The 26153-nt window shown below is 41.4% G+C and overlaps 2 protein-coding genes across 4 annotated transcripts in view; both read left to right on the top strand.

Moving 5' to 3' along the window:
- The window catches only part of nrg2b (neuregulin 2b), a 50114-nt gene extending 30412 nt beyond the window's left edge, over positions 1-19702 (top strand). For 2 of the 3 annotated variants that reach the window (XM_072664177.1, XM_072664179.1), the window contains exons 4-11: positions 6039-6159; positions 9791-9849; positions 11089-11112; positions 12746-12848; positions 13366-13495; positions 15578-15711; positions 16155-16370; positions 17033-19702. In XM_072664177.1, coding sequence (XP_072520278.1) covers positions 6039-6159; positions 9791-9849; positions 11089-11112; positions 12746-12848; positions 13366-13495; positions 15578-15711; positions 16155-16370; positions 17033-17681 — 1436 coding nt within the window. In that variant the 3' untranslated portion in view covers positions 17682-19702. The remainder of the gene's footprint in view (positions 1-6038; positions 6160-9790; positions 9850-11088; positions 11113-12745; positions 12849-13365; positions 13496-15577; positions 15712-16154; positions 16371-17032) is intronic. The other variant, XM_072664178.1, reaches the window with a different exon arrangement.
- Positions 19703-24579: 4877 nt separating this feature from the next.
- LOC140541262 (N-acetyllactosaminide beta-1,3-N-acetylglucosaminyltransferase 2) lies at positions 24580-25983 on the top strand. The gene has a single exon (XM_072663834.1). The coding sequence runs from the start codon at positions 24580-24582 to the stop codon at positions 25981-25983; it is 1404 nt and encodes a 467-aa protein (XP_072519935.1).
- The last annotated feature ends 170 nt before the right edge of the window (positions 25984-26153 follow it).

Genomic DNA, 26153 nt, shown 5'->3' with positions numbered 1-26153 from the left:
CCAATCAGTTGTTCGCCTTTCAGCAAGGGCGAGGCTGGATCCCACATTGACCTTTCCAGGTAAAGTTGGTAATGCATCACTGTGCAGGGCATTTGTAATGCTCTGTGCACTGCCTCTCAAGCTGAAATGTACTTTGCCTTTGGAATCAACACCATTTAAAACGCTGTCAACCTGCGAGAGACCTGAGTGAATTCCTGTGTAGCACTGAACTGTGGAAAAGTGTCATTAATCACTGATACTCACTGGACTGGGCTGAGTGGTATCAGGTTACTGGTGTTAAACGTCTTTATTGAGTCCGAGCCAGAAAAGTCAGAAACGCTTAACACAAACAAACAAAAAATAATGTCTGACAGATGACATTCTGTCCGCACAACGAGTGGATTTCTACACTGGCTTTTTAGGGTTTCTGCAGCTGCCCACAAGGTCCATATTGAATGAGGAACAACAGTGTCCTGTGACCTCGTACAGTGCTGCAGCAACTCACAAAACATGGATCATATGATTCAAACAGCTCTCATGTCTAAATTATCAGCTGATCATCAGTTGCATATTTGCCCTAAAGATCGTCCGATACTGACACATAGCCAATTGATCCTTCCATCTCTAGACTCCTCTGTGTGATAGTAGCAGTAGTAGTTGTTGTTGTAGTTATAGCAGAAAGTCTTTTTACACACATAATGATCAGTCTTACAGGCATTAAAAGGTTTGCTCATCTGCTCTCTCCCTCTATGCACCTATACCTCCGCTTACTCTCCCTTTTTTTTCTCTCTGTTTCCAAGCCGTCATCTCATTGTCCACTCTAGCTGTGCTTGAAATCACTCCCTGTTTCACTAGACAGGGTGTCTGCCATGTTTAAATAAACCTTAATAAATCTTTTAACCTTTAATGGCCATTCTCCAGGCAGTTCACTGTATAGTAAACACTACGCAATGAATAGTTAACAAATGAACCATTCAGAAAAGGACATCTTTTTCTTCCTCTTGTCCTTCCTCACTCCATCATCTCTCTTCCCATTACTATCCCACCATCATCTCATCTGTGTGTCCTCTCCTATCGTACGCCCTTGTGACTTCCTCTATGAAAGGCTGCTGATCTAGTCGACTGCAGGTGTAAATGTCTGACATCAGCAATTGGATTGGATTATGATGAAATTAATACAATGAATCACAAAATCTCAACAATAACTACAGTTCGATTTCAGACACAGTGAGAACACTTTTTTTATATACTCCAACTACACAAATGTGCCCCAAGGATCTAGTGCATTGTACAAAAGAGACCACCCTTGAAAAAACGCCAGAACTGACACAGATCACAAGTTTTGCAGTGTCAGAAAAATGAATGCAGAATTTTTCTTTCTCTCTCTCTCTCTCTCTCTCTCTCTCTCTCTCTCTCTCTCTCTCTCTCACTCTTCCACTCTCTGGATGTAAGTCATGGCTGTCCTACCTGTCCCCACCCATCCTTTAACTGAGAGATGTAGCTAATGGTAGCTAATATACACTGGAGAGAAAGGCATACAGCATATTGCGTCTGTCCAATGAAAAACATGCATCTCCTTTTTGTTTTCTCCATGGTTTGAACTCTGTAGCTGCTCTGTACATTCTGTAAGTAATTCTGGATGAATAGACCAATAGAAATGCTTGTTCTTGGAGTGCACTCTTATATTACATTGACTTCCATTAAGTTAAGGACATTTTGCCTTCTCCTGTAAAATCACCATTTTGGAGATGTTTTTCATTAGACAGCGACAATATGTACAGGCAGACTGAGATGCCCCTTTTCTGCAGTGGAATTTGGAGCAGATGAAGCTTTGTGCATTGTTGTGTTTGTTCTGTTTTTGCTTACATAGGCTTCTGTACTTTTAAGGAGAATATGGTCTGAGATTAAGATAGAGACATCTGCTATAACAGCCCTCTCTGGGCACTAATATTACACCCAACAGTGCTATCAGTGTCCCTTTCTACCATTCTCTTTTGGAACAGTGTTTGACCTTTAGCAGATAGATGTTATTGTGAGAAGGAAGGCTCTTCTTTTTCCGTCTGCCCAAACACCCCCCCCCCCCCCCCCCCCCCCCCCACACACACACACACACACACACACTCTTTCTCTCTGTTGTACAGTGTGGTGTGTGTAGTGGTGTGTGTTGATGTATTCATTAGCTCATTAGGCTGAGGTTGTTCTACCTCTCATTCCTGATGCTCACCCACCTCAGTGCAGTATTCACGGCTCTGCTCTGCTGAGACACACCTGCCAATCACACCTGCTGCTGTCCTACTTCATTTATTCATGAAGCCCTTCTATACGTGTGGTCATTCTCATACACTCACGCACACTGGCATACACACACGCAAATACACATAAACACACACTCAGGCAAGCACACAAGTGAACAATCGACTGCCAAAGATGCACACAAACACACACACACACTGCAGGCAGAGTTCCCACCAGCACCTGTGTGTGTAGGAGGAGGTAGTTCACTGTGAGCAGCTGTATCTGGAGATGCAGTCAGTTATATTAATACCAAACCCTTCAGAGATTACGCTAATGCACTTTCAGCCTGCAAGATTTTCTTTTTCCTGCACACACACACATGCACACTTTCTCTATTTGCAGAGTCAGCCTCTTGAATGTAGTGACAGTTAGATAACTTGTGCAGTTTAAGTGTTAGTGTGGTGCACTACCAATTTTTTTTAGCCTAGTTGTCAGTACCCTTCTTGAACTTTCTTGGTTTTATGACTATGTCTTGGTTAACATTGTATAAAATTTTCATTTAATCTTTCTCATTTAAGGCATGCCACCCTTTTACTTAATTATCTTAATTGGCTTCCTGTTAAAGATGCTGATGCTGGCCTACAAAGCCAAGAATGGACCGGCTCCTCCCTACCTGATGACAATGATCAATGGGCCTATAACCACTCTATAACCACTATAAACTCTACACTATAAACACAGTCACTTTTATTTTTTGCAAATAAAACATCAGAAATCAGTCAGTCTGTTAGTATGGACCATAGATTAACTAACTTAAGGGTGACTGTTCTTTGGAATCACTATTTAAAACCATGTTTGAATCTCGTATGATCTCACAGAGCCTTAGTTGCTGAAATCCTCAAAGCATGAAATCCTACATATTCACCTGAGGACCCGTTTTTGTCTGGTGCCATGTTGCTATTGTTATAATCTACTATATGAGAGTTCTCCTCAGTCCTTTAGAAGCATGTAGTGCTGCTGGAAAGTTGCTTTTACAATCATAATATACAATTTTACAATATAATATATACAATCTTACATATGCTTAGGTCTTTGCCACAAATCGTTTTTAACACTTAAGAGTCCACACCCAGGAACGTTTCTGGGCTTGTCTGAGAGATTGGCTCATTATTACAGGTTTTTGTCACACCAAAGAATTCCATACAAACCATGGATTGATTGCACAATTTCAAACCTCACTTTTCTGTACACATTTTTGCAAAATAGTAGAGTCTATGTTCATCTGGTTCTTGATTTTCATTATTTTCTTTGGATACAAGCACTAGAAGTATACCCCAGACTAGTGACTTCTCCTAGGCTTGAAAACAGCATTCACTCTTGACCAAACATACCGTACTCACAGAAATCTCTTGTGTAAAACGCCAAATGAGAAACCAATTAAACAAATGAAATGTTTAATGGGAACATGTGATGAATCTTGAAATTTGGACCATTCTTTCTTACAAATCACCGCTTTAACCATTTGTTTGAACGCTTAGACAAATGAAGATTGATACTGATAAAATATTAAAATTAATACAATAATTATACTTGGATTTAAGTAAAAGGGTCCTTTTACTCATTTTTTCCTGCTTCTCTGCAAGTGACCACATATGTTAATTTCTGTTCATTTCCAGGTCATGATGAGAGGTCATTGAAGGCATGTTAAAAATATTGCAGAACCAGATAGTCTTGGATATTAAAAGTGTTGAGAGTATGAGGGCCAGTATTCTATATTTATTCAAGAAACTTTTGAGTCATGGCACTGCTAGAAATGAGTCACAATAACCCTAATGCAAGAAAGACACAATTCCTAGAACCTGAGTGTAGAGATGACTAAACTATGCAAACCTGTGGAGAACAAGACAAATGCAAATGCAGTAAAAGATTTTAATAGAAATCAGTGCTTTGTTAAATGCTCTCGAAAGAGGTGTGTTTTCGTTTGACATGTGAAGTGATTCTGCTTTTCTGACACTCAGAGGGAATTTGTTGCCCTGATGGCACAGATATGAAGACCAGCCAGGACTGAGTTGCATTAGTCAAGTTCTGAGATGACAAGACTAAAGAAGCATCTGGGTGGCCACCCTAGAAAGAAATGGTTGAATTCTCTGAATGTTGTAGAAGAGAAATCTGGACGATCATGTCAGGATTGCAGCATGAGCTGTGAGGGATAAGTGACCATCAAAAACTACACAAATGTTATGTGCTTCTGCAGATTGATTAATCAAAAAGTTCCAAATGAAATTGAGGGATTACTGTGAAGACTAGTAGCTTGAGCAGTTATGTCTTGCTTGGGTTGATCTTATGGTGATGGTCTAAAGCTTAACCCAAGCAAGACAGAACTGTCCTACATTCTGACTGCATTATGTTTTAAAAAGGGTGTGTTTATAAGTATAGTTCTTGAATGACTGAATAGAGGCCCCAGTGACCTCAGCCTCAATTAGGCTCCAAGACCTTATGCTTGCTTTGCTAGGGTAGTAACGACTGATGTGGTTTTTGAACGATTGTTGTCTTGCTGTCTGACTCAGGTGACAATGATGGGTAATTTCATGCTTAAGCAGTTGCTTGTATGAGAATAAAGCAGAGGGAAATGGGCTTGCTGTATCTTGCTGTTTGTTTTGAACTGTGTGGTGTCATGTGACTCTGTACTCTAGCTCATACCTTGCCTGGTTAATTAGTTCCTCTCTGTAGGGGATGTTCCCCAACACTTCATAATTAGTGCTCTTTTCTCTATTTATTGTCCCATCCAACTAAGTTTTTTTCACAGTTACAAACATGCTGTCTACCTATCTCCATACAAAACTCTGTGTGTTAGGGATGTCCCAAACAAGGTTTTTAAATCCCCGATCCGATCAGTGTTCTGTTGATACAGATATGATCCGATCTTTGTGTTTCTAATAACACAGCCTCACAACTTAGATAAAATGTGCTAATACACAATAGTAAACACAACAAATAGTAAAATCACAATTATTTGTAAACAGTTTATATAATTAGACATTCTTAACTAATTTCTAGTTCTTTCAGGACTCTGCAGTCAAATGGCTTAGTGTACATGCAATAGCCTCCTGAGTTATAAAATGTACCGCTCCTAGCTAGTTTAGAACCAAAGAAAGGAGCATGGTTATCTTGCTGGTAGAACAGAGCACTTCTAGGCATAATTAAAATATAAAGAGGAACAAGGTGCTAACTGGTAACATCACTGCACTTCTCAGTTCAAATAAAGCTAGTTTCGCAGTTTCGTTTTGCTTACTAAAAACATCACAAATGAACTCTGTATGAAAAAATGAAAAGTTTATCTGCAGCACCTGAGGATCATCTGTCTAGTAATGGTGCCTAGAGGACGCCAAAGGACGCTCTACTACAGCAAACCTAAGGATCAGAAGTGAATCAGAACCCCAAAGTCCGATATCCAATCCATTAGAAATGCCTGGGTTGGTCCTGATCCCAAGCCGGGGCATCCCTACTGTGTGTGTGCACTTTCTGTCCTGATGCCGTATTTGTATTTGGAGAAAGGTTAGGTACCATTTTTGGATCTATTTCTGTTAGGAAACAGATGAAAGATATATCAAATAAGAGAGTGTAATGCTGTTTGTTGAGTAGCTGTTATGAGTATGTGCCTCTGGGATTTGTATTTTCTTCTTTTTTCTTTTGTTGCAAGTTACTTTTTTCATCTTTATAACTCAGATGTGTTCTTATCCATCCTGTTACACAACTTTTGCCACACGTGCTGATGATTGTGTGTGTGTCTGTGTGTGTGTGTTCGTCTATGTGTTTCTCCACAGTAACAACCACGCTGTCTCCGGGCTCCAGCCATGCCAGGAAGTGCAATGAGACGGAGAAGGCATACTGTGTCAACGGTGGAGACTGTTATTTCATACACGGTATTAACCAGCTGTCCTGCAAGTGAGTCACATGCATCCTGCAGCGCCAAGTCCTATTCACTACAACCACATGCAGGCTTGGCATCTCACCTCCACATGTTACTGTGGCTTCCATATTTTTAATCTACTGTTGTTAATGTAAACTCCTAAGCATGGATGTTTGACCTAGCATCCATGTTGTTTTTGTTTCCTACTTTAGGATTAAAGGGATGCTTCTGCCAAATTTCATGTATGCAATAATTTTGTTTTAAGGGTAGTCGTACATTAACCAGAACATATTCTGGGTCTGAAATTTGCTTGTTTAGTTTTGTTCTGGACCTGTGATGCTAATTTAGCTATTAGATAAAAGCAAAAGCTTGGGAAAAAAAGTGTGAAATCATATAGAGCCAGGTTAGCATTGCACAGACTAAATGCCTTAATCATCATTCTTTAAGGATAAGAATCTTCTTCCCTTATCAAGTCATTAAAGCCCCTGGAAACACATTTTGATATGCTGATTGTTTTTTTGTATAACACTAAACGTGGGTGTTAAGTGAAGTGTTCAGCAAAGTTTAAATAATAAACACAAAGCAGAAATCTAATATAACACTTCTCAGAAATAACCAAAATACACTGATACATCAGATCTCTGTGAGAGTCCGGACATAACCGGTAAACAAATCTTTTCACGTGTCATGCTTGCCTTGCTTGGATCTCCCCACCTAAGGTACTGCGTTGGGACCTGGGCAGCTGCTTTCCCATTCGCTTCTCAGGCTTTAGGTTGCCAGGTTTAGCTTTAGCTTTGCTTTGGCTTTAAGCTTTTAGTTAGTTTGTTCAGATTTAAAGAAATGGCAGAGTCATGTTAGCCTTGTGCTTGGTCACAGTTATGCTGATGTAAGCATGACCACTTTTTGAGCTGCCCACTTTACATGGAGAGGAGAGCAATACTGGTGAAATACAGCAGACATTATTAGACTTTTGAAAGATAATCAAAAGACACACTTCACACATTTACATTGGGGGCACTGAAGACCCAGATTCAGAAAATTCAGATTTGGGATACCATGGGAGAGTTACATTAGGTTAGGTTTATGTAGACAGTATTCATTTTTACTAGTCAGTTGGGACAGAGGGTAACTATGCACTCCCTAGGTCAAGGATAGATGCTCCTGTTGTTCTTAGTTGTACAGATATTGCAGCACACCGTGATTTTTAGGTAATGTACAAAATTACATGTCATACAGTTTTAAAAACACATACGAATTATGAGATTACATAACTTGTAAAAAGACAATTTGCAATAAATACGCAGTGATTTGGGTATGCTGTTTGTGCAATGCTGCCTTGGCTAGATACAGCTTTCTTGGTCAATTACATTAGTCTTGTAACTGAAGAAGCAAACTTATCAGCACCTTTCAAATTGTCCTGGCGGATGGACTGTGTTGGTACTTGGGGGAGATTGTTTAAATAGGATTTTTGGATAAACCATCGCTTTATATGTTAATTTAAATGTTATTTTGCTCATTTTGTTTTCTGCAAATATATTGTTTCATATATGACACTATTCTGATAATAAGTGTGATTGCAGTTTATCATTATGTTTGGGCAAGTCTTTAACCAACTGGTTCAAATTATTGTAGAAGATGAAGCAAGATTGTTTCAGTTCAACAACCAACTTAAGTGCTTAAGTATCCTTCATATGATCACTGTCCAAGTGGAATCAAATAACTGTGTTTTGGAGTGTTTATATGTATTTAAATCATGTCTAGGTGTTCTTAGACCTTTAAAAAAACACAGGACATTTTAAAAGCTTAAAATAGAGCCTTTCTTTTTCTGTCTTGAACAACTGTTATTTCGTGGCATTCAAGGTCTTTTAGAAACAGTGACGATATCCATGTGCTTGCAATGGAACTCACAGACACTTCAGACAGAGACCGTTGAGTTCAATAGAGCCCGGTACTGCATTTCATGCCTCCAGAGGGAGATAGAACAGAAGAGACAGTGAAATCAGCTACTCCATCTGAGAGAGAGAGAAAAGAGGGACGAAAAAACAGACAAACGATCTGCTGCATTTCTCTGTTACCCCTGTTTCTTCCACACAACCCTGCCAGGAAGCGGACTGAAGGTGATGCACTGCTCAACCTTTAGTGGCCATGTCTGAGCAGATGGGTCAGATTTATGACACGTCCAGCCTTTTTGTGGTTAGTGATTAAGTGCGGGGTCTCTGTGGGAATGCTGCGCATTAGCTCTACTGTACAGTCGATATTCCTTATTCACTGCATAGGCAGTTAAGCCAGTCAGAGCTCTTAGGGTTAATGAATGTGTTTAAGAAGGGCAATACTCTAATTTGATTTATGAATGTTTCATGTGGCTTGGGATTGCTTTTACACAGATTTCAGGTGTTTTTTTTTATAGAGATGACCTCCCTTTTATGAAATGTAATATTAATTCTAAGAGGGTCACCATAAGCGAAAAATACACATGCATGTGTGCTTCCAAGCACACATGCCATTTGTGTGTGTCAGCAACCTCTGAGCCAAATTAAATGCAGCAGTCCCATTGCCCCCTGCAGTAAATTCTGTAGAGTGAAAGAAAGAATGGGAAATTTCTGTGCTTTTAAAAACTTGCAGTTTATAAATGATAGAAATTCACAAAGAGAGGAGATTTCTGCCAGCATTGCACAGCTTTTAAGGAATTTCCTCTCCCCTCTGCTTTGACATTACCAAATTACGTCATCACATTTATTCTTTAATGAATTCTGTGTTGAATGCTACATACATAGTTGATAGCTTTAAACAGTGCACAGTGTAGTACTAGTATAACTACATTCCTATGAGGAACTATGAATGTACTAATCTAATTAAATAGTAGCTAGAGTGAACCATGTCATACCTGGAGACATGGTTCACTCCTGTCCTCTCTATAAGGCACCACTTTCCCCATAGCCTGTTTTGACCACACAGAATCCGCTGCATGGTTTCAGTCCGATACCTCAGGCTCGGACAATGTTCAGTTGTTTCCATGCTTGTGTCCATGTTCCAGAGCTGCTCTCCTGTACAGACTAGAAATATATTGAAATAAATGTTAAATATATTCTATTTATGTTTTGGAATATATTAACAACATGTAACAACAATATATTTCATTTTCAGGGGTGCATTTCTATTAGATGATGCTTGAGCAATAAACACTTGCTTTGGCAGAGGTGTCAGACTGAAACCATAACATGGAACAGCATGAACTGTGAGATTTCCTGACAGTCAAACAAGGACAGGCTGCTGTAGTTTTCTATGGACTAAACCTCTTCTCTTTTACTTGCCTAACTCTTCTGACAGTGTGATTAGAGACTGCAGTGTATGAAAATGAGTTCTCCCAGAGTTCCTTCACAGGTTCCCCTTAAAAAAATCCACAGTGATGACATCATCAAGCGGAACTGCTCTGCTCTGCCTGTGGGTTGTGTTCTGTTGTTCTAATTCGGTGTTTCTCTGCTCCCTCTTTCTCTCTCTATCTCTCTCCCTCCTGCTCTCTCTCTCTCTCGCTCTCTCTCTTATGCTCTTTTTCTCTCTCCCTACTCCCTTTCTCCTCTCTTCCCGTTATGTGTCTGGCCCTCTTTCCCCCCCCCCCTCCTATTGTTCCCTCCTTTTCCTTTTGTGGGTTTGTTTTCCCTCCATCAGGTGTCCAAATGACTATACTGGTGATCGCTGTCAAACCTCCGTTATGGCCAGTTTCTACAGTATGTCCATTTCTTCTTCCTGTCTGTCTGTCGGTCTGTCTGTGTCTGACTGTCTGTCTGCTCAGGAGCTGCATGCCGAAGATGAGATGAATGCATGCTGTCTGTGTGTCTCTCTGTGCGTCTCTCCACTCCTTACTGTGTCTCCATTCTGTGGTTTTGTTGATTTGACTCATCAGTTACATGGAAAATGCAGCTCACAGCTCACAACTGAATAATGAAGCCAAGGGAAAAATGTTATTATTTACTTCAGAGGCAAAATTTATTGCGTTGGATCATCGAATTGTAGCACAGTAGGAGAGACCCAGACCCATGCATATGTAGCATGCTTTCTAGTAGAATGGCAGCACCTTCCCTTTTGCACCAGATGTTATCATATCATTATGCTCATCAGAAATTTTGTTTAAAATGTTAGAGAGAGAGAGAGAGAATTTGCATTGTATTACATAAAAAAGTAGCCAAAGCTGTTACTTGAGACTGAGAGTTGATATTCTTATTAGGAATCAAGGTCTTTGTTTGACATGAGAATGGTGCGATGTGTCCTATTATTCTATGTGGAGTCGATTTGTGATGAAGCCCAAAGGCATGGTGCATGATCTTTAATCTGTAACAACCCGCCAATGTATCCTTTATTAACAGAGACAGAACACCAGATCAATTATGTCCATAACTAATCAAATGCTGGGAGAATCGTGCATGCAGTATATACACCCTTAACAGAGAAAATGGCATTTTGAGTCTAGTAGCTAAATACTATAAATGAACTTAGGCCGTCTGTTTGTCTTACCTGTAAATAATTAGAAGTCATTTTTTTCATGTCTGTGTCCATCTGTACTCAACTGTGTCTTTATGTGTTAGACAATAACTTTTTTTTAAATCTTTTCATCGGTTTTGTTTTTGTCCTGCCTTAAGCATTAATGAGATCAAGTAAATATGGCAGTAATTGTGTGGCTGTCTGTGTGTCTGCATGCATCTATGCGCTTGCTTATTATAATTAAAATGGTTTATTAATATTTTTTTATTTAATTTTCTTGGGGAAAATGGAGTTGGCCACAGTATGTCTGCATTGTCTGTCTGTTACTGGAACTTACACCCCTTCACGTCAGTGTCTCGAAGCAAACCAAAACATACTAATCTAGCATTTTTTACGCATCGATCTGAACAAGTGGACAACTTTATCTGATTTTTTCTTTTTTTCTTTCTTTTTTCTTTCTTTACATTGTCAACTTTCTGCATTGGCAGAGCATCTTGGAATTGAAATTATGGGTATGGAACTATTATTTGTTTGATTCTTAGATATAAGGCATATATAAGATCACATCACAGTCACTTTTCTCTGTGCCATATCAAAATAACTAAAGTGGTCCATCGGAAAAGCCCTTCTGTTACTTGTCGCCTCAAATATACTAATATCTACTATACAGATACATGCATTGATTTCGGAGGTACCACAAAGTATGCAGATGTGTAGTAAGATCATTTAAGTTAGCTTTGATTCTGAAACTGTCCTGATAAAAAGCACATCCATGAAAAGAACCATAACTCTAGACTTGGAATTGTCCGCAGAACATACTAGAATATTAATACAGAATATTTTTTAATTTTACTCCATCAATCATGTCTAATAAACTAAGCTTCAGTAAATTTAAGATGAATGAATGTTACAGATCTACATCACTCTCCATAACACTCTTCGTCCTGGATAGAATTAAGTTTTCTTTCTCTCCATATACTCTGTTACTCGTTTCCTGTAACAAGCATGCAATGCAATAACAGGCGAAGGCTCAACGTTTGACCTGAGCACCGCGTCCCCCTCTTGTCCACTCTCCTTTTTACGCACTCACCCCCCCCCCCCCCCACTCCTGCTGTCTGGCCGTCACTTCCTTTCTCTCGGAGCTCTTGTCCTCTCTCTCGTACCCTCTCTCCATGTTCTGTGTGTTCTCCTCTGTCATTGTGCTCATGGCGTGCCCTCCGGGGCCTCGGATTTAACACCAGACCAAAACAAAAACGTCTCCACAGCACCTACATGGAGGGTCTTCATAAAACCAGTTCAGTGCTTGTGAAGGTACAGAAAAATTATGCTAGAAAATGCAGTTTGGGGTCATGCAGAGAGCATTGAATTGTCTGACCATGTAGACAATTAGTACTGAGCACCAGTTCACCCACATTGATTAATTTAATATTGAGCAGAATGCATTTTGTATAATTCAGTACATTTTTGCTCAGTTTTATGAACAACCCTCTCCTAATGGCTCATAAGAAATGCTGTTTGTGTGTTTTAACCCTACTTTACAGGCATGTACTGTGAAAGACTTAGCAGCTTAAACTGCTTTATCTTCCATTAATCAAATGATGTCTGTAGGCCAGTGCATGTAGTGGGAGAGGCAGAGACTTCAGTTTATGAACACTTCTCAGAGAAAATGCAACATTATTTTCTGAGTCTGGCAGACTTAGTGCTGTTACAGACAAAGCAAAGAAGTCTCATACTGTTTTAGCATAATTGGCATTATGTGAAAATCTGATAATGCAAGCCAGCCACAGAGATTTAAAACTGTACTTTCTAGTGGTGTGGTCAAGATATATTACTCCAAAGGTTGAAGGTCACAAGGTGTTCATAAAGCGATATCTGCCATAGATCAGGGCCTGTCACTGTAGTATTTGATGGTGATTAGGAAATGGTTAAAACGTATGCCCTACTGCTTTTGTGGGTTAATTCAAAATACATAGTTCACTATTAAGTGAAACTTTTTTAGAGCCTTTAGTCCTTTAGAAAGACCAGATTAAACTGAAGTGTTACTGATGCAGAGCATGTGTGTGTGTGTATGTACATGTATATGTGTGTCTGTATGTGTGTGTGTGTGTGTGTGTGTGTGTGTGTTTGTTGCCCTCATTTATTCAGAGGCGGAGGAGCTGTACCAGAAGCGGGTGCTGACGATAACAGGCATTTGCGTGGCTCTTCTGGTAGTCGGCATTGTGTGTGTTGTGGCGTACTGCAAAACTAAGTAAGCTCACATTACCCTGTAAACATGCTTCTTTTGTTTAAAGTACTTTATAACTGTGTGAACCTACTGGTATTTACATTGGTACTTAAAACAATGTTTTGGCTCAGCCTGTAGTCAATCAGCCAAGTCTGAAGTTTGTTCATACTATTCTGTATTCTGAATCACCATTGTCATGAGAGTACAGTGCAGGATTGAGAGTGCAAACCTGATTTGATATTAACATTGTGGTTTGGACTGTCCACAGTCCAAGCTCAGTAGAGAGTCCATCAGGGTCTCTTCGACCTTTTATAACCTGAACCTCTGCCAAGTCCTTTTGCAAATACTGCAATCAATAAATGGTGCATAACCAGAAGGATTTGAATACATTTAAAAGCACTGTAAATAATGTTAACAGATTTTTGTAGTACTAAAAGAGGCCTAGATCAGAAATTACTTGGAAAACTGAAAATCAGTTTAGACAACTGTTCTGTAGTGGTTGTGACTTGTTTGTGAGACAGCAGAAATGATCTCTCTTCAGGAAACAGAGGAAGAAGATGCAAAACCACCTGCACCAGAACATGTGTGTAGAACACCCCAATCGCATGCTGGCCAATGGACCCAACCACCCTGGGCCTGGTCCTGGCCCAGAGGAGATCCCAATGGTCGACGTGAGTTTGACATCTTTTACGCCAAGGCTTCTCACTACCACTACCTCTTTTCATTTGAGGGATGTTTAGTTTTGTATGTGCACATCAGAAAAACTGCAAAAAATTACATAAAAGGTATTTGTGTGACAGTGATGTTATATGTACAGTGAGTCCAAGAAGTATTTGATCCCTTGCTGATTTTCTTTGTTTGCCCACTAATAAAGACACTATCCTTCTGCACTTTTAATGGTAGATATATTCTAACATGGAGAGACAGAATATCAAGACAAAAATCCAGAATATAATTTTAAAGAATATATTTTAATTAATTTGTATTTCAATGAGGAAAATAAGTATTTGATCCCTCTTGCCAAACACACTCAATACTTAGTGGCAAAGCCTTTGTTTGCAAGCACAGCGGTGAGACGTTTGTTGTAGTTAACCACAAGTTTAGCACACACACCAGGGGGAATTTTGGCCCACTCTTCTTTGCAGATCCTCTCTAAATCATGAAGGTTGGTGGGCTGTCGCTTGGCAACTCTGACCTTCAGCTCCCTCCATAGATTTTCGATCGGATTGAGGTCTGGCGACTGGCTGGGCCACTCCATGACCTTAATGTGATTTTTCTTGAGCCAATCCTTTGTTGCCTTTGCTGTATGTTTAGGGTCGTTATCATGTTGGAAGACCCAACCACGGCCCATTTTCAGATCCCTGGCAGAGGGGAGGAGGTTGTCCCTCAGGATTGTGCGGTACATGGCTCCATCCATCTTCCCAGTGATGCGGTGAAGTAGCCCTGTACCCTTGGCAGAGAAACACCCCCAAAACATTATGCTTCCACCTCCATGCTTGACGGTGGGCACAGTGTTCTTGGGGTCATAGGCAGCATTTTTCTTCCTCCACACATGGCGGGTGGAGTTGAGGCCAAAAAGTTCAATTTTGGTCTCGTCTGACCACAAAACCTTCTCCCAATAACTTGGTTCATCTTTCAAATGATCATTGGCATACTTGAGGCGCGCCTCCACATGTGCTCTCTTCAGCAGGGGTACCTTTCGGGCACTGCAGGATGTGAATCCATTGTTGCGCAAAGTGTTGCCAATTGTTTCCTTGCAAACTGTGGTCCCGGCTGCCTTCAGGTCATTTGCTAACTCCTGCCGAGTGGTTGCAGGACGATTTCTGACTGTTCTCAGCATCATTGCCACCCCACGAGGCGAAATCTTCTTTGGAGCACCGGGCCGAGGTCTGTTGATTGTCATGTTATACTCTTTAAACTTTCTGATAATTGCACCAATAGTTGTTACTTTCACATCCAACACCTTACTAATCTTTTTGTAGCCCATTCCAGCTTTGTGAAGGTCAACAATTCTGACTCTGAGGTCCTGTGACAGCTCTTTGGTTTTACCCATGTTGGAGACTTGAAATCTGTGTGATCTGTCTGATTCTGTGGACAGGTGTTTTTCACACAAGTGATTAGTGAGAACAGGTGGCTTCAGGTCAGGTAACAAGTTGATTGGGAGTGTCTAACTGGTCTGTAAAAGCCAGAACTGCTAATGAATACTAAGGGATCAAATACTTATTTCACTCCATGAAATACAAATCAATTAATATATATTCCTTAGATTTATTTTCTGGATTTTCTTTTTAATATTCTGTCTCTCCATGTAAGAATACATCTACCATTAAAAGTATAGAATGATCATGTCTTTATTAGTGGGCCAACGAAGAAAATCAGCAAGGGATCAAATACTTCTTGGACTCACTGTATTTGGTGTGGCGCAACAGATAACACCACTACGGTATACCAATAATAGTCCTTGGGCAAGACTCCTAACACTACATTTGCCCACCTCTGTAATACGAGTAACCTTTTAAGTCGCTCTGGATAGGAGCGTTCACTAAATGTCATGAATGTAAATAAATTTACATTTGTTTCCTGTAGAGGATTTATTCACTTATTTTCACTTAATCAACACAATTACATTTGACCAGTGGTGCCCAAACCTTTGCATAAGAATGTATATCACATGCATGTTTATAGAAATACACAGTAGAGGAAATTCTAAATATAATGCATTTTCTACCATGTTGCATCTGTCTGTGTTGCAGTATATCTCAAAGAATGTCCCAGCCACTGAGCGTGTAATACGACATGGAACAGAGACATCGGGCAACTTCTCGGGCAGTCGAATGTCGTCACGGTCCCACCACTCCTCTACCGCCTCCCACGCTTCCAGTCACAGGTACAGGCTACCAGATTTTTTGTGTGTCTGTCTGTCTGTTTGTCCTTCTATTCATTTATTACCTGATTGTTCCATATATGCATCCACCCACGCCACCTCATTACCATCTGTCTGTCTATCCTTCCAACTATCTACCTTTATCAGCAGAAAGTGAGAAGTATTGCAGTCACATGATCACTGATGGTTTGCTGGTAAAGACACATTGATAGTGTGGATAATGACAACATAGTCATTATAGTGTGTGATATAGTGCATTATAGTGTATGATAGTGTGAGTTCATCCTAATTGTAAAATCATTGTTGAATATTGGTTTTGATTTCTTGGTTTGATTTTGATTGTTAAGTGAATTTTGTCAGTAAGTCACTTTTAGCTTATATCTCTCTTCCTCCGTACACATTATCATGTTTCTAACACATTCTCATTCCTCGACCCCCCCCCCCAGGCACGAGGAGAGGACATGGAGTATGGAGAGGTCAGACAGTATGAACTCTGACTGCCACTCGGGGGCACTCTCCTCCTCAGTGGGTACCAGTAAATGCAGCAGTCCAGCCTGTATGGCCCGGCGGGCTGCACACTGTGGCTATTCCGAGCCTTCACGGCGCCCCCTGCAGTATGGAGACTCTTACGACTCTTTGCGGGACTCACCCCACAGCGACAGGTGAATTAGAGGGGAAGAACAATCAGTCAGACTGTGACTGGAGAAACAGGGTCAAGGCTGTTCACTTCTGTTGTAACTGTTATGCATGTTACAATGCAGGCCTAAAATGCTGATTTTCTGGTTGGTTGTGTGCTTCGAAACCCATGAGGATTTCTGCCGAAAAGAAAGCAACACTGAGTACTGCTGAGATGAAATTAGCGACCAGGTGCATATGGTGTTCTGATGTAATATGTATTATGTAATAATATCTAAATATATGTTATTTTTAATGTGAAATGTTAATGTATTAAACTAATTCAGTGAAGTCCATCATCTAAAAATATTCCAGCAACACTGGTCAGTTATAAATGGCTAAAGCAGTGTTTTGTATCCTTTTATTCTTTGTCCTGTGCAGGACAGTGGCAGAACTGTCCATACACATTGAAGAGACTTTTCAAACATCTTACAGTCTTTTTTCTTTGTTGCATTGTTTTTTAAAACATATTTTAAAATGTTGTATCTGATTTTTTTTAACTGCATCAATCTTGAGACTTGCTTCCATTTGCTTTTCATCTTCTTTTCCTGTACTTTTCACTTCTCCTGTTTTTTCATATTTTCTCTTGGATTCTTTTGTTTGTCTGTGTTCTCTTCTGCTCCTGACTTACCCTGTCTACCTTGTCTAGGTATGTGTCAGCACTGACCACGCCTGCCCGCCTGTCTCCAGTGGACTTCCACTCCTCACTGCCCCCGCAGGTGCCTACCTTCCAGATCACCACGCCCAACGCCAGCCACGCCCTCAGCCTCCCACCTGCCGCCGCCATGGGTTCCTACTCCCCTGACGATGACCAGCCGCTGCTACAGCGCTACCGTCGCCCACGCCGGCCATACTGCGGCGCAGAGAGCACCGGATCGCTGCCCTCCAGCCCCTACCGCTTTGTGGACGATGAGGACTACGAGACCACGCAGGAGTACATGTCGTCCCGTGAGCGTCCAAAGAAGGGCAGCAGCGGGCGCCGCTGGCGAAGGAGATCGCGGCTCAACGGACATGTTTCCCAGCGAGCCAAAGGACCCAGGGACTATAGCTCCCAGAGCTGCCTTTCGGACAGCGAGTGGGAGGGTGAGGAGGATGAGGAGGAAGTGGGGGACTTGGGGCACGGAGAGAGCACGCCCTTCCTCAGCATGCAGAATATGACCGCCACCGAGCCGGCCACCATCTACCGGCCCAATGACACACGGACATACAGCAACACAGCGCGGGGAGGACCCCGAGCAAACACGCAAGCTAGCAAACTGTCGCAGTCTCGGTCCAAATCGGACAATGCACCCCTTTAAAAAAAAATTAATGAAAGAACAGACAAGGATGACAAAACACCGTATGTAGGAGAAAGAGAGAGAGAAAAAAAATGATATGCTATAGACCTGCACCTATAAGAAATATTTTTATTTTATATAACAGACAGATATTCTAAACAAATGAAATATTTATTTTCATTTCAGCAAAAATTGTCTACTAGCTAGCAGCAAAGACTTTTTTATAGGGGGAAAACTATTTATATGTAATTTCTTTTTTTTTTGGTTTACAGCATTACGAAGAAGAATCACGTGCCAATTTTTTCACAACTTAGAAATAGAATAATATTGTGGTGCCTTTTGCTGTATGCCGACGAGGGAGGTTCCATTGAGTTTTTGTAGCCTTTCTTAAAATGGACTCCTGGGTTTTATATAGACATGTTTGTCTTCTTTCCTTTTAGTTTGTTTGTTCAGGATCTCCCCATTTGAACTGTGATATGATTCAGACATCATGCAATATGGGAATCACTTTTATGTAAAGGTGTTTGTTTACATGAGTAGGGGTTCATTCGCATATCGGCTGTTTCTCCCCGCCCACATATAGTCATAGTGGACGTGCTGTTTCCTGTTTGAGACAGGAAGTGGCTCTTCCATGAGGGGTCATTTGGTTCTCTCGTTAGCATTACACTACCCCCTTAACCGCCTCCGCTGGTCATCACATATTGTTTCCATGGAAACACAGGTATGCAGGAGTTCATAGGGCACGGTCCGGTGTCATGGTACCTGCCCCGGTGTTCAGGGTTCTCAAAATGGCAGTGTGTGTGTACGTCCAATGAATGTGTTTTCTCTCCAGTGTGTGAGAGAGGGGGACTGTGTGTGTGTGAGAATGCATGTGAATGTCTGACTGAGTAAGCCCTGTGTTCGTGTGCTCAGTTTCACCTATGTGCGTCTGCCTGTTGTGTGAAGGAGTAGTTATGTGTTTTGCTTCAGTCGTAGTGCGCGTGGGTGTGTGACCTCTTATAGACTTTGGCTATGTTGTAAGGGAGCTCTCTGTGGTTCCATTAAGTTGGCTTTAAGTTTAAAGAACAATGCTAACAAGGGTTGACAAAAACAAAAACAGCAACCAAGAAAAAGAAAAGACATGCTGGTGATTTTGCCACAACCCAGTGGCAAGATGAGCTCATTGCACTGTAATATTCCTTCCATGTGTAGTCATTGGCCGCGGAGCTGCCTGCGGAGGAACCAATCCAGCCTGATTCTAGCCTACATGGACCCACATCCCCCGTTAGCTCACACGCCCCTGTTCCTATGCCAGCAGCTTAAAGCCGCACTGTGTCTCAGGACTTCCCATAAAAAATACATTTCCCATAAGCACCTTCTCACTCTTCAGACCTGATCCCTGGCTGTCTGGGCTCCTGTGTGCTGAGGGGAGACTGCCTGCGAAAGGTTACGCTTGTTGGGTTTGTGGAACACGTGGAAAGTCTGTAATGACCTGGTGTTTCTTTCTTTTTTCCCTCTTTGTTGTCCCTCTCTCCTGGGCTGTATTGTCATGTATGCAGTCCTGACACTCGTTGTTTGCTGCGCAGGTTTGGCAACTGGACGAGCCTCTTTAAGTGGATGGATGGTGAAATGAGCTTCTCCTCCCAGTTTCCACCCGCCCACAGCGCGCCTTGAAAACAAACCAAACAGAAAACATACACACCCAAAAACACCCCCCAACCTAGCATTTCTCTCTGTCTTACTTACTCGTTTTCTCTCTCTCTCACACGTCTCGCACACACGTACATACAGCCACACAACAACACACACTTTGTCCCGTATCTTCAAGTCCAAGTACATTCCTAGACACTCATCGAAAGCTTCTCTCGACTCACGGATACCTTTTTCTCTCTCTTCTCTCTTTTTCTGTTCTTCCTCTGTCTGCCTGTCGAGGCTTCCCTCTCTCTGCATGTCCTAGTGGTTCTGGTAGATGGGTGCATGGTAAACGCAGCAACTGAGTTGTTTTCACGCGGTGAAAGTGTACTTTTCATTTTGACATTCAGCAATAAATCCCCTTTTTTTCATGTCCATTCTTGACTTGGAATATGCTAGAACTTTTTGCAAGTTTTCTCAAAAAATAGTACTTGTAAAAAAAAAATTAAACCACTTGTTCATATGGAAAAATAAATCTTTATTCCTACCATTTTAAACAAAAAACTAATTTGTCATATCTATGCAATGTTATTTTATGTTTAGTTTATGAAGTGATATATACTCTGATTTGGGTTGTTTTGATACCGGAGTTTATCAGTGTTTGTTACAGCATGATGCTGTAGTTTTTAATAGGTATTGTCATCTTTTTAGTGCAGTTTCCCAGAGCTTCTCTCTCGCCAGTACAAACCCTGCAAAGCTTACCATGATAAGAAAGGTAAGTGACTGTACAGTCTAGCATCCAGGTGTATTAGTGCATGATGCCAGTAAACAACATGGCTCCACAAGACAAGCTGACACTTAGGAGCTTTGTTATTAATATGGTCAGAATGTGTCCATTTCAGTAACCCAAAGGAAATGTTGCCAAAGTTGCAAAATTCTGGGTTGCCAAAAAATGTCTAGATGCAGCCAATTGGCCAAGGTGTTTGATATCTGATGTCTGTGTTTGTTTCCAGTGGGAAATGCAAGGCAAACATTGTTATCAAACACTGGACGTGGACTGTAACCAACCTCATTTCAGTAAACACATTGTAAAATCTTTATTTGCTTTAAGAATCTGTTGTATTTTTTAAATATTTTTTTAGATTTAGTAATACAGCATTGATAGTATTCGAGCTACATCTCGAACAGTTCCTAAAAAAATATGACTGCCCATTATTTAGCTTTGTGGACAAGTGTTCTTTTGGTTCTTGCGTTTTTTGTAGGCTAAGGTCATACAGATTCCTCAAATCACATAATTTTCTGTACAAAATAAATTAAAGGTCTAAATGCATTTCAAGTGAGCTGAGAAATGTTTTCAAATGTGTTGACGTGAATGAAATTGGTGACAGTCAAAGTCCAGTGTTTCTTGGCAACATTAGCCTAGAATTCCCTGTTTTAAAATGAAGAAGCTCACTTCTTTCAGCCTGCATAGGTACATAGGCTTTTTAAGGGGTTAATAATTATGACTTGATTAAACTGGTATATTGCGCAGCAACAGGACAAATAGGAACCCCTTTGCTTTTATTCTGTTTTAGTAAGCACCACCTGCTAACAGGTAACACACACCAGTTGGGACTTAAACCTAAAAACTGAGCGAGTGCCTTCAGAGACAGAGCAGATTTCTTTAACCATATGAAAAGATGTAACTTGGGCGACTAAGACACTTGTCAGTACATAATGATGTAATCCGGTGTAGTCCGTTTGGTTTAGGCATCTCACTGCAGGATAATGGATGTTGAAACTCCTGAATATCCTGCTTTAAAAAACAGCACAGACCAGTTTAGCTGACAGTGTTCTGTATGCTGGCAAGCTGATCAATCAGCTTAGTGATGTGAGATAGAAGACTGTTTAAACCATCACTAATCAATATAGACAAGCATGAGTTCATGTTTTTGTGTGTATAATTACAAGTACAAAAATGATCTACCTCCACTATTTTAATTGGTACTTGTTAGGCCTAGACCTAACCACCACTCTACAATGTGTCTATATAAAAACTGTTTCACCTATAAAGAAGGAACAAATAAACACCCCGCACCCCACATCTGATTCCCACTGGAATGTCCACAAATTTAAAGATAAAATCTTGGTGTGGTCCATTGCAATGTCTCCCATCACAGCACTGTAGTGTACTGTGCTCTGTGCAGTTTGGTGTTGCACCAGTAACTCAGTGCAGATATACATAAAGCTACCCACAGGCTACTGGACTATAGGTATTTAGCACTATGCATAGTCCCGTGTGTGTGTGATCTAACACACTGCACATCCTGTTCTTCCAGTTTACACAAAACTTACAGAGCACAAATATTCTTTAAGGGTGCATTCAAGCACAATGTTGACTGGTTAAACAGCATATACATACACTACATGTTCAAATGTTTGTAGACACTCCTTCTTACGAATGCATTCAGCTACATAAACCCCTTAAATGCCCAGTGGCCTACTGGTTGGCCAAAAATTTGGATTGCACACTTCTATTGCCAAACAATAGCTCCACCAGTTTGCACAGAAGTCCCTGAAGTTACTAAATGATCCACCCTTGTGTGTAATCAGCCTTGTAGTGTTAAGGGGTTAGGTTGCACCCATTGCTGACAGATGTGAGACGCAACACACACAGCTTGTCTAGTCCCTGTAGAAAAGTACTGCCAATAGAATAGAACTCTTTGGAGCAGATAAACATGAACCTTTTGGCACCATCCCTAATGCCAGACAAGGGCTAGAGGGGTCTAAGGCCCCCATCATTGAGCTGTGGAGCAGTGCAACTATTCATTGAAATAAGCTCAATTACATATTTATTAAATTGCACAATAAAAGTCCTCTTGTTTTCTAACAAGGGTCTCAGTTCCATTCCCTTTGGAACCCCTTGCCCCATACAGTTTCACCTATTCACTGCTCCAACACACCTGAATCCCTGAGGGTGGAGCTGAGAAAACATCATCATCTATAAATTTACAGATGAGCTAAAGGCGTTTTACTGAAGCTGAGAATGCCCAGCTGTGTTTGCTGCTCCAGCGCAGTGAAGAAACTGCCGCAGGTTTTCAATAGGCGTAGCAGTGCTCAGACACACCTGGGCGCTTCAGGATGACCGAACCCAGTGCACACAACTCGTAACGCACACGTCTACACACAGGTCAGCGTGGGAGGGGACGGAGCCTCGGTACGAAGAATGCCATTCTAATTTTGTGTTGGTGGTGGTTTTTTTTTTTTTTTATGAAATATGTTTTTATCACATATTTCACTGCTGTGGACCTCAAGACTTCGCTAGAGGACGCATGAAGAGCTGAAAAGAAAGCAGCTCGAGCTCCGGGGAGAAGCTAAGCCATTCAGAGCGCGGTATGTACAGACCAGCGCACGCACTTGCCTGCAGCGTTTACTGGCTGGAAGTAGCAGCAGCAGTCAACCTGTACAAACAACGGAGGCAAACTGGGTTTGTTAGCAGTCCAGTAGGCATATCAGGACACGCAACTAGCAGAGTTTTGAGACAGCAGAGCAAATTTGAGTATGTGAGAATTAGAAATAAGAAAATAGGCTATACTTGAGTTATGACACCCATGTGTGGTAAACTCCTAAACACAGAATAAAAGTGTCTCTGATTTGTATCAGATTAAGCAAATAATTGTTGCTACACATAATTATAGTTATAATGTCGTTGACACGCAAAAATGGCCATTTCCCCTTTTTCACATAATAAGAACCTGGCAGCTATTCTTTACAGTGTGTCAGAAAGCCATGATGAATGGACCAATGGAAATGCTCCAAAATTGCTTAGATATGTTTTTACATTTATTGAATGTTGAATTTTATGAATGTTGTTTTTTTGTATCCTGTAAAGTTGCTGTTTTGGAGTTATGTTTTTGTGTGACAGCAACAATAATACAACAATGAAATATTATTTAGTAGATTTTACAAATGTATATTAACTTTACTGTATTTGTGAACCTAAAGAAATAAATGTAAATCCAGGTAGATTTAGTTGTTTGTTTTTTATGTGTATATACACCACTCCTTGTATCTACACCCGCTGAACATCATTTCAGCTCTACCTACTATTTTAGGCTCACTGTGTAGTTATATAATTCCAGCATACTGCACACTTTCTTAGCCTCCTTTTCCCCTGTTCTTCAATGGTCAGAACCCCACAGGACCTCCACAGATCAAGTATTAGTTGGGTGGTGAGTTATTCTTACCACTGCAGTGACACTGACACAGTGGTTGGTGTGTTAGTGAGTGTGTGTTGTGCTGGTTTGAGTGGATTAGACACAAAAAAATCTCATTAAACATAAAGATGAAAAATCCAGGTCCAGAAAGTAAAAATCTGCCCTAGGATTTTGTTCCAACTGCTGTTTATAATTAGAGATGAAAAATTCAGGTCCTAAGTTTTCTAGGTTTTCCATCTCCAACTGTACTCTAAATGGACAAATGTTTGTCCCCTTCTAATGAAGGCATTCAGCTACTCAGCACCCATTTCTGACCCTTGATGTGCAGATGCACTTCCACAGCTTGTCTAGTCCCTGTAAAGAAGAATATGACCCTCTGGAGCAGATAAACAGGAACCTTTTGGCACCGTGCCTGATTCCTGGCGTAGGCTAGAAAGGGATAACACCCCCCAGCTTTGATCTGTGGAGCAGTGGAACTGTCTGATCTCTGGAATGATGGTTGGTGCTCCATCCAGTGCTGTTGTGATGAGTTAGGGATGACGTAGGGTGGTGATCATCTAACATCCTGACCTCACTAACGCCCTTGTTGCTGAATGCAATCCTCACAGCAATCCTTCCCTGGACAGTAGACAAAGCAAGATAAATACCCTCTTTTTTAAAACCCTTGATTTATGAAGAGACATTGAATAAGCAGCAACTTAGCAGAGCCAATTAACCCTGTTCTCACTAGGACAAGGACATACGATACGATACATACGGTCCTTCGATACATGTAAAGTCAGCCACCGGCTCTTTTTGAACTGCTGCCAATACAATTTAACTAGGCAGCCAACATGCTCGGAGGACAGCACCGGATCCAGCTCTGATACACCAGCACCACAATGGGAGTGAAGAGGGGGGAGAGTGTCATCTACCCATAAAGAGAGAGCATCGTCATGCTCTCTTGGGTTTAGGGGGTGTGTTTGAGCTGGGGAATTGCTAAACAGACTTGGCCACTGGCACTTGAGGACCAGAATTGAGTACCCTTGCACGTCACCTTGACTGCTAAAGTGAAATGAAGTGAAATGCATATCCTTCCAGATGTATCAGATTTTTCTTTTTGTCTGCAGGTAATGGCTTGTTGTCTGTGGAGATATCGCTGTCGGATCCTGCTCTGCTTATGTACACCATGTATTCTGTTTGGATGCCTCTTCATCTACCTCGCATTGGCTGTGTGTTTGTCCATGACTTACTCAATTGCTCCTGTTGGGCTACCTCTCCTACCTCCCTACTTTGTAGCCCCAGGGGCCACTAATTCTGGGCTCTTGGCCCCTTATCCTATCAACTCCTTCTGGAAATATGAACTGAATAAAGAAGCGCATTGGAACATGATCCAACAGCTCATAGATCGCCAGCATAACCCCATCCTACAACCCAGGATGGGTACATCAGGGAATTTCTCCAGTCTGGACAACAGCAGTTCAGATTCAATACAGCAGCAGAAAGTTGGATGTTTCCCAAATTATGAAGTGATTTGGACATTGTCTGATTATTTTTCTCTGCCATCTCAGATGCAAAGGTTTGTCATCTCCATGCACTGTAGAGACTACCCGCTCCTTATCGACCAGCCTAGAGTGTGCGGCAATGCATCACAACAACACCAGATGGAGGCTCCAATGTTACTGCTGGCCATTAAATCACAGGCGCCGAACTTCGAAAACCGCCAAGCCATCAGGAAGACGTGGGGACGTTCAGGACTGGTGAAAGGAAAAGTTGGAAAAGGTGGGCAGGTTCGCAGGGTTTTTCTTTTGGCCAAGAATCATTCAGGACACAACCTGGATACTGTAAAGAGCCTTAAAGAAGAGGGTAGGAAATATGGTGATATCCTCATGTGGGACTTTTTTGACACTTTTTTTAACCTCACATTGAAAGACGTCTTATTCTGGGACTGGTTTTCCAAGAATTGCCAGGATACCCGCTTTGTATTTAAAGGTGATGATGACGTCTTTCTAAGGACACCCGTTCTCTTGGACTACTTGCAGAAAGTGGAAGTAGAGGCTCATGCAAACACATCCGGACACAGCAGGCCAATAGAGGATTTCTTTGTAGGCGACGTTATCACCTCTGCGGCCCCTATGCGCTCGCAAACCACCAAGTATTACATCCCTGATAGCTTTTATAATGGGATGTACCCGTCTTATGCAGGGGGAGGAGGGGTGGTCTACTCTGGAGCTTTGGTCCTCAGGCTTCTTGAGGTGTCTAAAAGAGTTCACCTGTTCCCCATTGATGATGTTTACCTCGGAATGTGTCTGCAAAGGCTGGGAGTGGTTCCTATCCACCACCCCGCCTTCCTCACTTTCGACTTCCCCAATGATGAAGCAAAAAAGCCCTGTGCCTACCAAACCATCCTGCTGGTTCACAAACGCACCCCAAAAGAAATTAGGAAATTGTGGGTGAAGACCAAGAATCCAAGCTATAAATGCAGAAAGGTTGCACTTAGGAGCGACCAGTCAGAGAAGGAGAAAAAAGGAACATGATACAAAGCAAAAAATGTACTATGAACTATTACTGTGAAGCTTTTCAAGCCAGACATTACCAGCAACAAACTGAAGGAGATTTGGATGACAGAACTGCAGCAAAGCCATGTAGAGACACTGTGGTGATATAGCAGGTTTTGAAGGTGAAGTGTTTAGCCCCTATCTAAAGT

This window comes from Salminus brasiliensis, chromosome 19 (genome assembly GCF_030463535.1).
Source record: "Salminus brasiliensis chromosome 19, fSalBra1.hap2, whole genome shotgun sequence".
Classification (NCBI taxonomy): Eukaryota; Metazoa; Chordata; class Actinopteri; order Characiformes; family Bryconidae; genus Salminus; species Salminus brasiliensis.
Note: the sequence above shows the minus strand (reverse complement) of the source record. Positions and strands in the feature narration are given on the sequence as shown.

Excerpts from the sequence above, each read along its gene's own strand:
- LOC140541262 (XM_072663834.1), top strand. The coding sequence starts at position 24,580 with ATGGCTTGTTGTCTGTGGAGATATCGCTGTCGGATCCTGCTCTGCTTA.